This window comes from Strix uralensis, chromosome 5 (assembly GCF_047716275.1).
Source record: "Strix uralensis isolate ZFMK-TIS-50842 chromosome 5, bStrUra1, whole genome shotgun sequence".
NCBI classification, from domain to species: Eukaryota; Metazoa; Chordata; class Aves; order Strigiformes; family Strigidae; genus Strix; species Strix uralensis.
In genome coordinates this window covers 86,212,483-86,227,565 of record NC_133976.1, presented here as the reverse complement: position 1 = coordinate 86,227,565, position 15,083 = coordinate 86,212,483, and the positions used below count along the sequence as shown (strand labels likewise).

The following is a 15,083-nucleotide window of genomic DNA, read 5'->3' as shown; positions in this document are numbered from 1 at the left end:
CAGGAAGGATGACTTGTGGGGTATAATACTGTCTTTTAAAACCAAAATATGTTCTTTTTTGATATTTCTTTAAGCCGCGATTGCCATGTGTTTCCAGAATGTAACAAATTACGGGTCTAGCAATGACATTTCAAATCCCACCTTCAATGAAAGTCTGAAAAGGTCAATCAGAAGTAAAACCATTGAGAAAAAAAAAAGTCACTGACCCACAAAAAGTCATTCTGTGGGTCATTTTTCAGGCAAACACCATCATGACACACAGTATAGAGGAAAGGCCTCTGGCAAGAGGGAAGGACTGTGGGGAAACCAGGGGGTTTAGGACGAGGTGCACGGGTAGATCCACTGAGTGCAGAGGGGTCTGTGTGCTTCCTCACCAAAGCTGCTCTTCGCTTTCAGCTGGGCTGTGGTCCTGAACTAACTCTGCACTTCCCATCTCAAGTCTCAGAAGCAGTATTGATAAGCTGCTCTTTTGATGCATCTGGGCTAATCACCCTGTACTATGTATTTTTATTTAAAGGCTACAAATACGCAGAGGCCTGTGACCTAGTGACTATATAGACACAGTGTATGGGTACCTCACAGTTAACCACAGATGTTTTGAAGCTCCACCTTCCCAGCATTTTATTTCAGAAGCACCTTGGGGAAGAACCAAGAAATTCACCCTAACTCTGTGTCCAAATAGTCTAATTAATTCTGCTCATGCAGACTTCTCCAGCAATTTTAATTAGGGCACTATTTGTCTTCTGCTCCGGCCTGTAATGTGTTGGTGAGGTATTGAAATAGGCTTTTCACCACAGACTCTTTCCTTTTCATTGCTTGAGGGTATTAAAAATTTTTATCTCGCAGAAATATACACAAAGATATACAGAGAATGCAATATTTTATACCTTGCATGCGATGTCATATTGTACACATCATACACAAATAATGAAAACGAAACTCTCCTAAATGCAGGGACACAGTATATTTAGCTTTTCATCAAATCTGCAACTAATCATCTGGCAGACAGACATGAGCTGATGCTTGAAAACAGAAACTAGAAAAATCAATGCTTGAGCGCAAACTTAAGACATTCACCTCCTCGCAAGAGCTTCCCAGCTTTCTGACAGTTGCTGAAAGTATGTTTTCTTACAGTGGCCTCAAAACCCATCTCATTAGCACAAACACTTCCTGGGGGACCTTGTAAGTGCATTTCCCTTCAGCCAGTAACGTGTTAACTTATTAATTAGAACTGCTGCTGCAGGGTAAAGGAAGAGAAAATTAATTCAAGAGCTGCCTTAGCAGGCCAACCTATCTTGGGTACTCTACTCACAGGAGAGCTGCCTGCAATTCAGTTTTGTTTAATTAGTCCCACAAAAAGCAACTGTTCGCTCTGATAAGAGCGGGGCGAGAGCTGCAAAAAACAAAACCATCTCTTCTGTGCACCAATTTAATTTTTTAATTATTCCATTTTGACATGAAAAACTGTTCGTTCCTTTCTCTCTCTGGCAAACCAAGGGCATTAGTCATCAACTTCTGCGCTCTTCCCCTTTATTCTAATGAGCCCATCACTGGAGTAGCTAGGGCTAATAAGTCCCAGGGCTAGCAGGTAACGAAGGATACATCATCCCTATAAAATTTGCTGTAGAGGTTCTCTCATGAATTTAGACTCTACCACAGATTTACTGAGTGCTACTGCCAGCACTGTCATGCTGCTCACTAGTTTTGATGCAGAGGCTCACCGACTCCAAAGGAAGCTTATCTAGGTCCTGTCCAAAGAGGTGACAAAAAAAATAAAAATCAAGGCCTCCTTTGTTTCTCCCCCTGCATATTCCTCCCACCTGCCTACTGTACTCTTCCACTACCCAGACCCCTGCAAGCAAGAAGCAAAGCATCCATGCATATCAATGTCCTTCTCTGACATATAAATGTTTAAATTTTAATTCTTGTGTAGTGCCAGGTATAGAGATGTGATAGACTACAGGAATAAAAAGACAAAAAAAAGTTATGGATTTCTTACAGATTTAGAGATATGCCAAGAACGTTTCCCTTCCACTCATTCCAAGTTTTAGACCTCAAAACTTAGTGTCAGTGACACTAATTAAAATATTTTCCTATTTACATTGTATTCTCTCTCACCATCCAAATCACAAAAGCAGTTTTCTTTGAACTGTTTGAAATTATTTTTTGATATAAAGATGTTAGTTCCTGCTATTTCTCACTTCCCCCAAAGCAATTAAAACTCCTGTCATCCTGCTTTATGCGAAACTTTCACAAACGTATTTATCTGCTATACTCTTTCCCACCTCACGTTATGCAACACTAAAAAACTGGAGACAATCACATCTTTACTCATCTGCTTCCTTTGTTGAAAGTTACCCATGTTACTATTCGGATCTAGAACATAATATTTTAATGAAGCTATACGTCTTTCAATAACTCAGTTGCTTTTTTCTTTTCAATACCTCCAGCTTCCGGAAGCACAAATATTTTCCCAGACGTGTTGACAATAGGTAAAGCAGCAGGAAAACTTGTAACACTTTGCAACAATGAAACAAAAAAATAAATCGGTTTTAATCAAGAGAAACAAAAAAATTAAACTTACTTTGTAAATATAAAACAGCAGTTAGAAGAATGGTCTAAATATCAAGAACAAATCACTAAGACTAGAAGTTTCTAAATAAACCCAAAAGTCTGTTTTAAGTTAGATTACACACCCAATGATAATGATTGTCTCTTCCCCCATTCTTAACTCTAAAGGAAAATGACTCTAAAAGGTGGCCCCCTTAAAAGGGGATTTTAAAATGCGATGGTGGAAAAAAGTTGGTCCACTTACACAGTATCATCTTTTCACAAGGAAACAAGGCTATTTGATCATTCTACCTGTGTCTGTACAGTATCCATTTTCTCCAACTCCATACCCTAATGCATCTTATATCTCTTGGCCAACCATTCAGGAAAGCAGGCATCACAAAAAGAATTTTTACTTTTTACAAGTTTTCCTTAGCAGATGGATGGCTGTGAAGACGCAAGCGACCCTCAACCTCCTGTATTTGACCCACTGGACAAGAGCAGCAGCTGAAATAAGCTGCCCAGAAACACTTTGTTGAGCTGCCAGACCCAACAAGAGTGCACAGGGGACACAGACAGGAGGAAGGGATAATGCTGGGTGAAGGAATATAAGAAGCCATGGGTGCATTTGGGGGATGGCAAGGAGGAGGGAGAAAAAAGCAGGAGGTGTGTGCATGTGTGTGTGCACAGGGCACAGGAACACAGAGAAGCCAGAGGGACTGCTGCTGGGGTGCAGGGGTAAGTAGAAATCTTTCTAAACCCAGATGTTGTTAGTGCTGCTGTTCACAGAAAAAATCTGATTAGTTTTTCTATTTTTTGGGGTGGCGATGACTAGAAGACTGAAGGCTTTGTGGGGTTTGGGTTTGTTGGGTTTTTTCCCCACTTAAACAGAAGATCTCAAGGGTTTTTGTTTTTGTCTGCAGAACTAGAAATTGTCTTTTCTTTTTTAGCGTGAGAAAATTAGTTATTGAAAACGGTTAATAAAATAATTAAGAGCCAAAGTACAGAATTACAGCTGTAAAATTTCATACTGAGAAAGGTGAATTTGCTGAATAACTGAAAGACAAAAAAGAATCACTTTAGACAACCCCAGAAGTTCTTTTTTTCTTAAGACAGACAGAGGCTAAGAGGTCACAGCAGACAAAAAAGAAAAATACAGAAAACCCCATTGTAGTACAGCTTAACTTCTGCAATTCTTTTTTTTTTTTTTTTTCCTCCCCTCGTGATGATGTAATTGCAAAGAATAAAAAACAAACCAAAAATGCCTGGATACAGATGTTGACTATTTTCTGAATCTTCAGAACTTTCTCACATGCCTAGGGAAAAACAGGTGCTGTTAGAAGTGGTGTGTGCTTCTGAGTGCTTAAGGGAAGTCATATGTGCTTTCCTCTCTAAAGACTGTTTCCCTTTCTCCCCCTCAAATGGTAACGTATTAGCATACTGCCATGAAATATCTCTGATACACTTCAGAATCAGTTTAAAAAAATAAAACTAACTTTAAAGTATTAGACTAATTGTTTTGGTTTTAATGAATATTTACGGAAGAATTAGTAGATCTAGAAGTCTAAATTACTTGTCTATACAGGTCTTTATTACCAGTTTCACCAATTCCAGAGAATTTACTCTGGAATGAGGTAACTGCTGGGCTACAGGTGACTTCACTTCGAAGTCATGGGACAGCTGGTAGATGCAGCTCTCCACAGACAGACAAGCTTGCTCAGCCCCTCACACCAAGAAAGATCAGCACCTTCACAGCCTCATCTCTAGAACAAATCACTTCCAGGTTAGCCAAAGGCAGACCAGGGAATAAACGCCATTAAAATAAAAACAAATTACCAAACCTGAATGTATTTACACTGCTGTGCAACAGACTACCAGTAAAGGGAAAAAAATGCAAAGAAGTCTGTAGCAAGAGAAGACTGAAAACGCAGCAGTGCCAGCAGGAAACACTGAAATAACTCTGGAGCCTGAAAGACTGGAGACACTAGATAAGATGTGGAGGTTTGTGCTCCACAGGGAAAAACATAAATACAGATTTGGATGGTGGTGGTGTCAGTTTTCAATTGGTGGGCACGTTGCAAGCAATCAACATTTCAAAAAACATCTCTGCATCCTGCATGATTTATTTTCCAGGGGGTGCTATCGAAAGCAGTACCATTTCATGCAGTGCCCAATACATGCTCTCTTTCCTAGAAGGGCCAGACTGCAGTAGCGTGTCGTTATCCTAAGGAGGTCCTTTCCCTCTCATATAAATAGAAGAGCACAAAAAGGGGTGACTCAAGAATAGAACAAGCCACTAAACTATCCTGTTGGACAAAGCCACCGAAGTGCATTTTAGGTGTGATCATATCGGTAGTCATTTTGGAGGGGTACTTTCTTCTCACTGGTGCTATTTTTTGGAGGGTGGGATTGTTTCGGTTTTGCCTGTTTCTAAAACTCCTACAGCAACTGTAAGCACTTCATATTTGTGTGAGAAATCCACATTTGGACTGCAATTTTTCAGGTGGCAAGCTGTCACACTGAGCCTCACGGGTGATTGCTTTCAGTAGAGGTGACTCTTTTTTAAAGTTCTGTAATGCATCTGGTTTCATGATCTCTCTATTCTTAGCATGGAAGATATGTAACATTATAAATAATTTTTAACTGAGAAAGACATTTTAGGGTATTCCAGTTACCCAGATAAACTAAAAAAAAAGACTCAAGTTATTATTGTACATGACCATTCCTATCCCGTTCTCTCTCTTACTTGAAAACTTGTGTGACAGTCTTCCTTTTTTAAAGAAAGTATCACTATGAAATATTTCTTTTTTGGTAGTATTAAGTTTTCTTTTTTGTAAATAAACAGCAACAAAGGACTACTTCAATATAGATATCCATATCTCCATGTTTTGAATTAACAAAGCTAGTTATAATACTTATATCCAAAGACACAAATTTAAAACTGCATCCAACTCCTGTTACCTTCTATAAACAAATATCATTACAAAAACTCTGCATGAACTTTTCGTCCCTTAACAGGCAGAATTTAAGAAGAAAATGACACAAACTTTTAAACCAGCATTACAAGAAACTGTGGAGTTCAAAATAAATACTACAGGAAGACAGTGGATATGTTTCATGTGTGCTGCCTGTGTTCCTATTCACAAACACCTATGTTGTCACTATGATTGATTTCTTCATGCCAAATCAACTTTTGTGGTGAAAGAAGGGACAAGTGCCTAAGAGGTCAGAACAAAGAGCATAAGAAAGGATATTTCATGCCCAGATAAACCAGCTGAAGCATCACAAAAATTTGTAAAGAATAACCTAAAAAAAATCGTATCTCTGTATGATACCTGAGGCACAAGCTAACTGTAATTCATTTGTGTGTGCAAACAATACTTGTCAAAGCTATCTAATGAAGAGGGTCATCGCCCAAATTTGGGCTAAATGCATATATACAAAGTACCTGTTATACCCTTAATTAAGAAGTAACCATGACTGGATCAAAAAGAATTACATCACTGCTATAAAACTGTTAGAGGGAAACAGTCATTTTAGCATAGTTTTCTGTAAAGACTGTTTTCTGCTAATTCCCCAACCCCTAGGATTAATGAAACAGAAATACTAGTATATGATGATCATTTTTCCAGATTATTTTCTGCATTTCTGAATACCACAGCAACAGAGCACAGAAGACCTATTGACAAGTGACAGCTTTGCTATGTAGTCTTACACAATTAAAAATAGGATTCAAGGATTTCTGTATGGGACTGATTCTGAGGAAAGACTTACTGAAAGTTATAGGATACCCCAAAGAGGAGCACACATTCAACTTCACACTGTTGGAAAGGGGAGGATAGGGAAGGATAAAAATTTCTGATAGCACTAGTTTGCTTAAAATTTTGCAAGTGCTAACATGACAATTCCCTGCAACACAGTTTATGATGGTGCTTAAGCAACCCTTCTAAGCAAAGCACCGCACTACACACATCAAATAAAAGCTTCTTACCTATGACTTCCATCCAGATTTGATTTGTGGATGAAATTCAGTTTAGCATCTGCCCAATAAAGCTTCTGTTCCTCGTAATCCAACGTCAGTCCATTTGGCCAGTATATGTCTGTGTTAACTATAATGGAGCGGCTTGAACCATCCATCCCAGCACGTTCTATCTTTGGCACTTCTCCCCAGTCTGTCCAATACATGAACCTGTAATTATTTGAAAAAGAAAAAAGACAAAAAAAGAAAGCAATCACATACAAATCTACAACTGGAACATTGGTTACAACTTTCAGTAAAGGCAAAGGCGCTGTGCAGTGAGGGCGTCTGCAGAGCTCTGTTCTACTGGGTAAAGTACACACATCCTGGGAAACACAACAGAACAAAGTCACTTCACAAAAAGCTGAAGAAAAACAACTTAAGACAAACCCACAGTATCATGTCGCATTCTACTTCTGTATGTTTGTTTCTTTCCTTGGGTCAAGTGAGAAAGTTGGGAATATCCAACAGAACTTGACAATAACCTCAGAATTCAACATTAAGCAGTGAAGAGAGGTATTACAGACTATCATAAAAGTACAACAGCCTCTAACATGGGTCAGAGCACTGAACGAGAGGGGAATGGAAAAAGAAGCTGTGTGGATTTATAGTGGACATAGCAGTTGCATGCAAGGCAGTGAAGCAGATTTGATGGAAGACCAACCAATTCATGTTCTTTTTTTTCCCAGAGAAATTCAGAGACAGTCAACTAAGTCAATGTATTTAGAAGCACAGTTTGCACCCAGTGACCATGCAAAACACTCCATAAAATCTTTTAAGACACGGGAAGCAAGTTTTAAAACATGTTAGCATACACTGGCACATCTTTAAACATTATTTAGCAAGTAGTGGGGGGAAGGAAGTTAACTAGTTGCATTTAAGACTGAGATGAAGCAAGAGAAACCACTTTATTATGGCTGGAGACTAGTAGGCAGTAGAGAATATTTGTGCTTTTTCTGCAGGTGGTAGAAAATGCATTTACTTTTGTGGGTTGTTAACAGAATGCATAACTAAACAGAAGTAACATATAATATAAACAGACCAGACAAAGTGTGTCCATGGAGCCTGCTCTGTTTTGTTGTTGCAGCTGGGACAGACAAGATGACTACTGTCCTAAATTGCTTCTCATACTCTTCTTTATGACATCTGCCAGCATACCTGCTTGTATCTGTGCTCCCTAACCTGGCTCAATCAAAACAATCCAGATGAGGAATGATTTGAAGCCTTTAAACTAACCCAGATCATCACACAACCACATGTCACTATACAGTGCCCACATGTGAAGAGGTCTGGCCACCCGTCCTTTAAAGAAAAACAAACGTTCAACACATTTAAGAAACATTTGCAGAGAAAGTTATCCTTGACAAAGATTTATTTTTATTTTAGAAAGTCAGAAAATTCCATGTCATATCTTCCCCCTTAATTCACGTCTAAAGCGCGTTTGTTGTAATGCACAGCTCTATCTGAGGACAGAAGTGCAGCTGATTAACACAAATATTGCCCTATTTGATCCCAAGTGAGTCATTCTTCATGGAGCAACATGTCTGTCAAACACAGAACACAAATATCTGAAGAGAACATGTGAGATTTCTGTAGGCATAAACAAACACTACAGGGAAACTGTTTTTTCCATCACAAAGAAGGAAAAAAACCAAGTAATTTTCAGATAGGTAGCACATTAGCAAGTCACCTGGTCAAGCTATGCAAGTAAGAAAGCTACATACTTGAAAAAAAAAAAAGTTAACAAAAGTCAGGCAGCATTTTACCAGCAAGCACACGTGAGAAAGAAGAGAGAAAAAGAGAAATTTTTTTAAAAATGTCTTTAAAAAAGACCCTTCTTTGCCCCAGCTGTCAAGTCCTAGACTTCCAAATACTTCATCGAGGTTAATAGGTTCCAAGGCTCTGGCCACCCTGCTAGACCGATTTTTCAGGCTGAAACAGCTCATTAGTCGCTGTACAGCCTCATCTTCTTCCCTGCCTGCAATTACTCAAGCAAAAACAGGTAAGGGTAGTTTGGTAACAAAGAAAAGCCTTCCCAGACTTCACAACGCCAGAGCTATTTCATTTGTCAGAGGAGCACACAGAACTGACTTTAAGACTCAGTAACATTTCCAATCGGCTCCGGTGACCTCTGCTCAGTTTCTCCAATAGTTTTTTTTCCACTATCACAGTTTTGTTTTCCTCCACTGTGCTTGAAAGCCTACGGGTTTTAATGTCTCCATTAAAAATCCTTGGAACTGGCCACTCTCCCACCGATGGCATCAAGGGCTGTGTTTCACTTTGGAAGCCGGGCTTTTCCTTGCTGCAAAAGTAATGCAGGTTATAGTTCAATGACCATTTCTTTTGGTAACAGTCGCTTTTGAGCAACTTCTTGCAGATCATCTTTGCTTCCAGTACAGGGCCTCTATGGCCATGCAGGAAACTGGATTCAAGGAACAGGTCTAGGCTAAAGATCAGTCATCAGTCTAAAGGCATTCCAGGGCACAGCTCCACGAACACTTCCACTTGCAATGCGGGGTGTAGGTGTCTGTAGCTGCCCCAACCAGCACGGGTGCCAACAACAGCCACTTTCTTACTCAGGGCACTCGGGCCCTTTTCTGCAACAGCTGAGCACGTGCACCACATACAGGAGCAGGAGGAGATGGGAAGAATTAGCTGCGTAAAACAGTGGGAAGAAATGCCCCTGTTGTAACCATACTTTGAGTTAACTGCAACTGCAAAGAGGCAAGGGAGACCTGGCTAGCACCCAGGGGAGAGTGGGGGGACAGACAGACGGACACCACTGCAAATTCCCATTACTGCAGGTCTTTATAGATTTTTCTACCGAGATCTCAGATCCCTCTTCCAGGTAACATCAAACTGTTCACATGTGTGTGCTGGTTCCTCCTTTCTGGAAGGCTTACAGATTCCCCTTTCATTATATAATGGTTGGTATGGAATCCATACAGAGACCATAAAGAAAGGAAGATGTTACAACAGACAGACTTATTGGACGATGGTAAGCCAGTCATATAGACAAGGTAAGGGTCATTCTCCCTCCTGCCCCTCCTCTTCAAACACTTTTAATTATTTCCATCGGAAAAAAAAAATAAGTAAAAGGCCACCACCAAAAAGATAGAGCAAAATATTAAGTGAAAAGTAGTGTCTTGTGCTAAATTATGGCATTCAGATACCACCAGAAGACTACTGTTCCATTTGCCTCTTCTCATCTAGTAATACTTTCCTATAAAATTTAAATCCAGGAATCAAGATTTTAATTCTAGCCCAGAAGAGGAGAAAATAAAAATTTAAAATTAAAATCCATACTACCCTGTGAATTCTAAGGAAAAACCCAAATCCATAGGATCCAGAGGGCAATCTACAGACATGCTATAACTGACTTGAGCAAGCCTGCCTGGGTCCAGAACCAGGAATGCTTCCTCGTGCTTCTTAACTCTGGCTGACAGTACTGTTGTTCCAGGCAGTACAACCAAGACAGGCTTACTAGAGCTCTGGACCTCTCCGGCTGCTTGTTACTGTCTCCTTGCTGAAGGTCACCCCGCACTGGGAGTCCCCAGGAATGGGGACCATGAGCCCAGACCTTGCTGCTGTACTTTACATACCAGCTACTTATCCAAACTCAGCTTTGCAAGGAGTTTAAAACTAGTATGGAGAAGCTGTAGTGCAGCAACACAATCAAATGTAAAAACTGCAAAAGTGAGTAAGTGTACCCTATGCCTTGGGATTTTTAAACATACCTGGCATACTTTCATACCTAACAGGAATACCAGACCCTTAGCAGGAAAACCTTGAATTTAGTATCAAATCAACCCATATAGAGCCAAATCTCTCTTCAACCTAGTAGAAATAATACCACAGCTGATTAAAACTGATCCCATTAATCTCATCTTTTTCTTATTTAAATAATTAACCACTGTATTTTAAAAAACTTTGGTTTTAATCAAATAACCTGGATATTTTGAACTGCTTCATTATTTTTCACCTGTTGTACTTTCTCCATACTGTTAAATGCCATGCTTGTCAGACTTTACTAGCAGACTTTAGAAATGGTTGTGAGCTGTTATAAAAATCCAACAGAAAAAGTGACAACAAAAATGTATTTCTATTTACCTACACTTGTAATTTTAATATTAGGGACTAATGTCAGGAAATTATACAGCCCCCACCCCACCCCCCAGAATTAAGGCACATCAAGTGTTTGACATACACTGACAGAAAAGAAGAAGGTTCTTAGATTGCAGTATTTAACTGGTATTCTGTTTGACTGTGGCCCAGAATGCTGGTTTATCTTATATGGTTACACCATCTATAAAATCTGTGAACAAACAGAGGAAGAGCTTTGATGTTTTTTCCCCTATAAACTTTTTTCTATCCATCTTTTGATTCAACATTTTTTAATTTTTGCATCTCAGGTAGGTAAGGTGAACCCAGGCAATGCAACTTCCTCTTAAAAGACATCAGAAATCACTATGCACTGTACAGCTGTAACCTCACAGTTTTGATTTGCTCCAAATTAAAAGGTTTTGCCACAACAAAAAAGAGGAAACAGCGTTTCTTGGTTCCATTCTGTGCAATGAACAAATATAATAAATAACTAAGCTTCTTTGCTAAAAAGCTCATAAAGTCTAGGCACGCTGATGGCGGAATATCCCACAGACACAGAAAAAAGCTTGCAGAGTACAAATGCCAAGATTAAATGCTATAATTTAGCAGTGATTTCCAAAAGTACGCACAGAGGGAGAGAAATTCATCGCCAGCACCCATCAGCTTTGCAACTTTCTGATCCACAGCGCTCCCCAACACTGATGCAGATCCTTTCGGCCCTACTATCCCGCGTGAAACTAGGCCCCTGCTAGCAGTGTCATTAAACCACCAGCCCCCATCGAGATGCATGCAACTTTCACTCACTGAACAGAGATACCCCATGCGACACTTAGCTGATTTTAAGGCAGTTAATTGGGACACCTTACAGGGCAGGCAATCATTTACCTTCCTGAACGTTATTCAGGGGGAAGAACAGCTGCTTAATTGGGACAGCCAATTATTTGGTGAGGCCCTTCACAGTGAATGCTCCAACTTTGCAATTATGCTCGTTTCAGCCCCTAAGAACCTCTGAGCTCTACAGGGACCCAAACAGCCGCCAAACTTCAGAGCCCGCAAAGGTTTCAGAAGTGCAGCAACCCCTGTGGAGCTCATCAGCTCTGCAGTGGTCCTTGAGAAACGCAGCCCGCTCCAGCTCCAGCACTAGCACTCACCTAACAAAAACATACAAAGTTAAATGGTAGGTGCTGAAGTAGCTCTGGAAAATTACCCACAATAAATGTGTGTTTGGCTATCAGAAACAGCTCTTGACTTGAGAAGAAGAAATGTTTGTGGCCCTCTGGGAGTTTAAGAAAAGACGAATCAAGAAAAGTCGTATCAAGTGACCCTTCAGGTATCCTTAAACAGAAACTTCTTGAGGCAGGTTCCCAGAGGGACAGAAACCACAATCCAGGAGGACATAGTATCGAATGACACAGAAAGTGAATTTTCAAATAAGGGGACTAAAAGTACCACAGGAAGGTTTTAGTACAGTTTCTCAACTGATTGCAAAATTCAGGAAATATTTTCAGTCCTCCAAGAGAAGCAAAAACATGCACATAGCAAATTAAATATGGAGATAATTCTTCACAAAAGAGAGGAAGAAATATCCCTTTGGGAGACAATCAAGATAAACATGAGAGAAAAAATGTTCTTAGCTAGCCGAGAACTGTACACTTTAACAATAGCTTGTTTCTGTGAATAAGTGTGGACATTAGCTGAATGTAATTTTCAGAGTTGCTCCACAGTAATTTCTTATGGTAACATTCAATTTTTTGTACAAATTAGCTTATGCTATGCAGCTTTTCAGCTGCCTCTACAACATCACTCTTGCGGGTACTAACAGCTATGTGGGAAATAGGTGTGAAGTCAGTAGTGAGCTATTAACATCCTAACACATTGAATCTCCTTGCCTTAAACTTACTGGTTTTAGGACCCCACTGGTTCCCAACAAAACTGCAGTTTTTCATTTCAGCGAGGCACAGCTGGCTCAGAACCACCTGTCTTAAGCACTGCTACATACACCAGACAAAACAAAACAAGATTTCTTTCACTGAAAACCAAGTCTTTTTTTATTTTACTCTCCTTAAAAGCATCAGTGCAAATGACTGAACAACCCAGATGTGCTCACAATGCTTGACAAGAAAGCATCAGGGGACCAAGCTGAACCTTTTTAACTCTCCCCACCCAATCCCCAGCGCCTGCATCCCAGTGAAGGCTGGACTCTACAGGTGCTTGCACCCCAGCTATTCCATTTTACAGCCCAAATAATTAGTGTTCAGACCATCAAAGCTAGACAGGAGACTGTCCAGTGACTTTAACACAATGACCTGTAACAGACATATCTCATTCTGCCATTGCTGCTAATGAAGCAGTAACCTTGTGCAGAAACAGAGCTCAATGTCAAGGAACTACTGCAGCCTCCATAGCTGATCTGTCAGGGGTGCTAAAAGACTCGACTGACAACAGGGAGAAAACAATGTGCAAAATTCCACATCTCTGTATGTCTACCATACACTAGAAGAAGGTCTACCAGAACACATACTTTATAAGGCATACAGATATTTTTCCCAGTATACTCTATACCGGTTCCCTCAAGAGGAAGAAGCTATCCTGGTGACAGCAGTTTTATGCAAATGACTGCATTTATCCTAGGACATCAGGCAGTATACTAATTAGGTAAAGACCCACCTGTAACCAGTATGGCAATACAAGGATTTCCACTTTAGAGCTGGCTTTAGGCTCCTATTCAGACCTTATCTAGCAGAAGAAAGAAAATTATCACCAGACCTTCCCTTTTCTTGGAATTCATTTCTAAAATAAGGGATAAATGCAAACACTCCAGTTCTGGAAAGAAAACCTGTGATGAAGTGTTCAAAAGCTGATGCTTTGTTTCTAGCTCAGTATAAACAACGCGGTATAAAACCAGAGTGAGATTTTGGAGGTGGTTTTCACAAGCCCTGAAAAGAATACCTTAGCAAAAACACTAAGTCATTCGTAAGAAATCAATGTGGAAGCACAAACTTACATGATACTCTTATTTCATAAACAGAAAGAAACAACTCCGTATGCAAAATCGCCTCTCGGCCATCATGCCGTCTGTTTTCAGGTATTCTAGTTTAAAGAATATGTTGGGCAATCTGACAAGAAAAACACAGATGAGAGATCGTTTTTCATTTTCACACAGACATTTCTGAGAGTCTGTGGGAAGTCAGATTTTACGTAACTGTCAAACATATGCTGATACACTGCAGTCACATGCATATGGTTGTCCTTTTGGTCACATATCCCAAGGAAAAAGAGAAAGGGGTTCATTAATAAAAACAAGAAGCAGCTATTTTTGCTGAATGCTCACAAAGGCAGAATTTCAATTGTTTGATTGTTTGAGCAGGTGGAAAGGTCTCTTGCTCCTTGAACTTGTAAATTAACCTTTCCTATCTCCAGACACAGAAGGTCTAACAACATGCCTTCCACAGTTACGAAACAGAAGCCATTTTCTGGTTTCTCCTAGAGCAAGCAGGAAATAAAACTTGTCAGAACTTAGCAGCACTTAAAAACAGTATTTGAAAAAACAATTTTCCCAGTTTAAGCCAAATAAATATAGAAAGAAACTATTTCCCCTCTGTTACTTATTTAACACCATCTCTAGACTGACTGCAAGATGGAAGAAAACTGCAGATGTGCTTTGGAAGGCCTCAGCCAGCCCTTTGCACAGAAATCACTCCAGATGTAATATTCCAGAGCCTGGAAAGTTCAGCCAGGCTTTTAGCAGCAGGTAAGCCAACAAGAAAACTAAAACATAAGTTAATGTAACGAGAGATAGACAACAAAAGGAAAATTCGTGCCTTCCAACCTACGCTGGTTCTTCAACTACAAGAAAATAGCAGAGCAAAGCAAACCAGCTAGCAGTTTTGACAGACTTTCAAAAGACAAACACACAAATGAAAAAAAACCCCAACAGCTGTGCCACAGCCTCTCAGGAGGTCAGGAAAGAAGCTGAGCCAGGGCTGCGTGCTGCCACTGGGCAGCTCTTCTGGGCTGAGGAGTCTCACTGAGGTCTGCCCTGGCAGTGCCTCCAGCTGTAGTTGCTCAGCATCGCCCCAGAGGAGCCCGCATACACAGAACCAGCCATTTCAAACAGCTCTTCGAGATCCTATTAAAAGGTGCAGATCTACACACGTGTGAACTGAATAAAATGCTGAAAGAAAGTATAAAAGATTATTTAGCTACGTTAAAACTACGTTAAAAAGCAGTGAGAAAATGGTGGGATCACTGTTCACCATCTTTCCCAGATAAAATTTATGTTCTTTGTACAATTACAAACAATCTGTTTCTTTACAGGGACTTGCTCTAAAAATACAAACATTTGCACTGTAAATATTTAATTTGTAAATGAGAATTTAGAATTCAGTAAATTCAAAGAGCCTTGGGCTGA

The 15,083-nt window shown here is 40.0% G+C and overlaps 1 protein-coding gene across 2 annotated transcripts in view; it reads right to left on the bottom strand.

The window, feature by feature from the left end:
* Positions 1 to 15,083, bottom strand: part of LRP6 (LDL receptor related protein 6) — a 132,223-nt gene that overhangs the window by 71,501 nt on the left and 45,639 nt on the right. The window contains exon 3 of one of the 2 annotated variants that reach the window (XM_074872084.1): positions 6,542 to 6,739. The exons of the other annotated variant lie outside the window; for it this stretch is intronic. Within the exon in view, the coding sequence (XP_074728185.1) occupies positions 6,542 to 6,739 (198 nt within the window). The remainder of the gene's footprint in view (positions 1 to 6,541; positions 6,740 to 15,083) is intronic. 2 annotated transcript variants of the gene reach the window in all.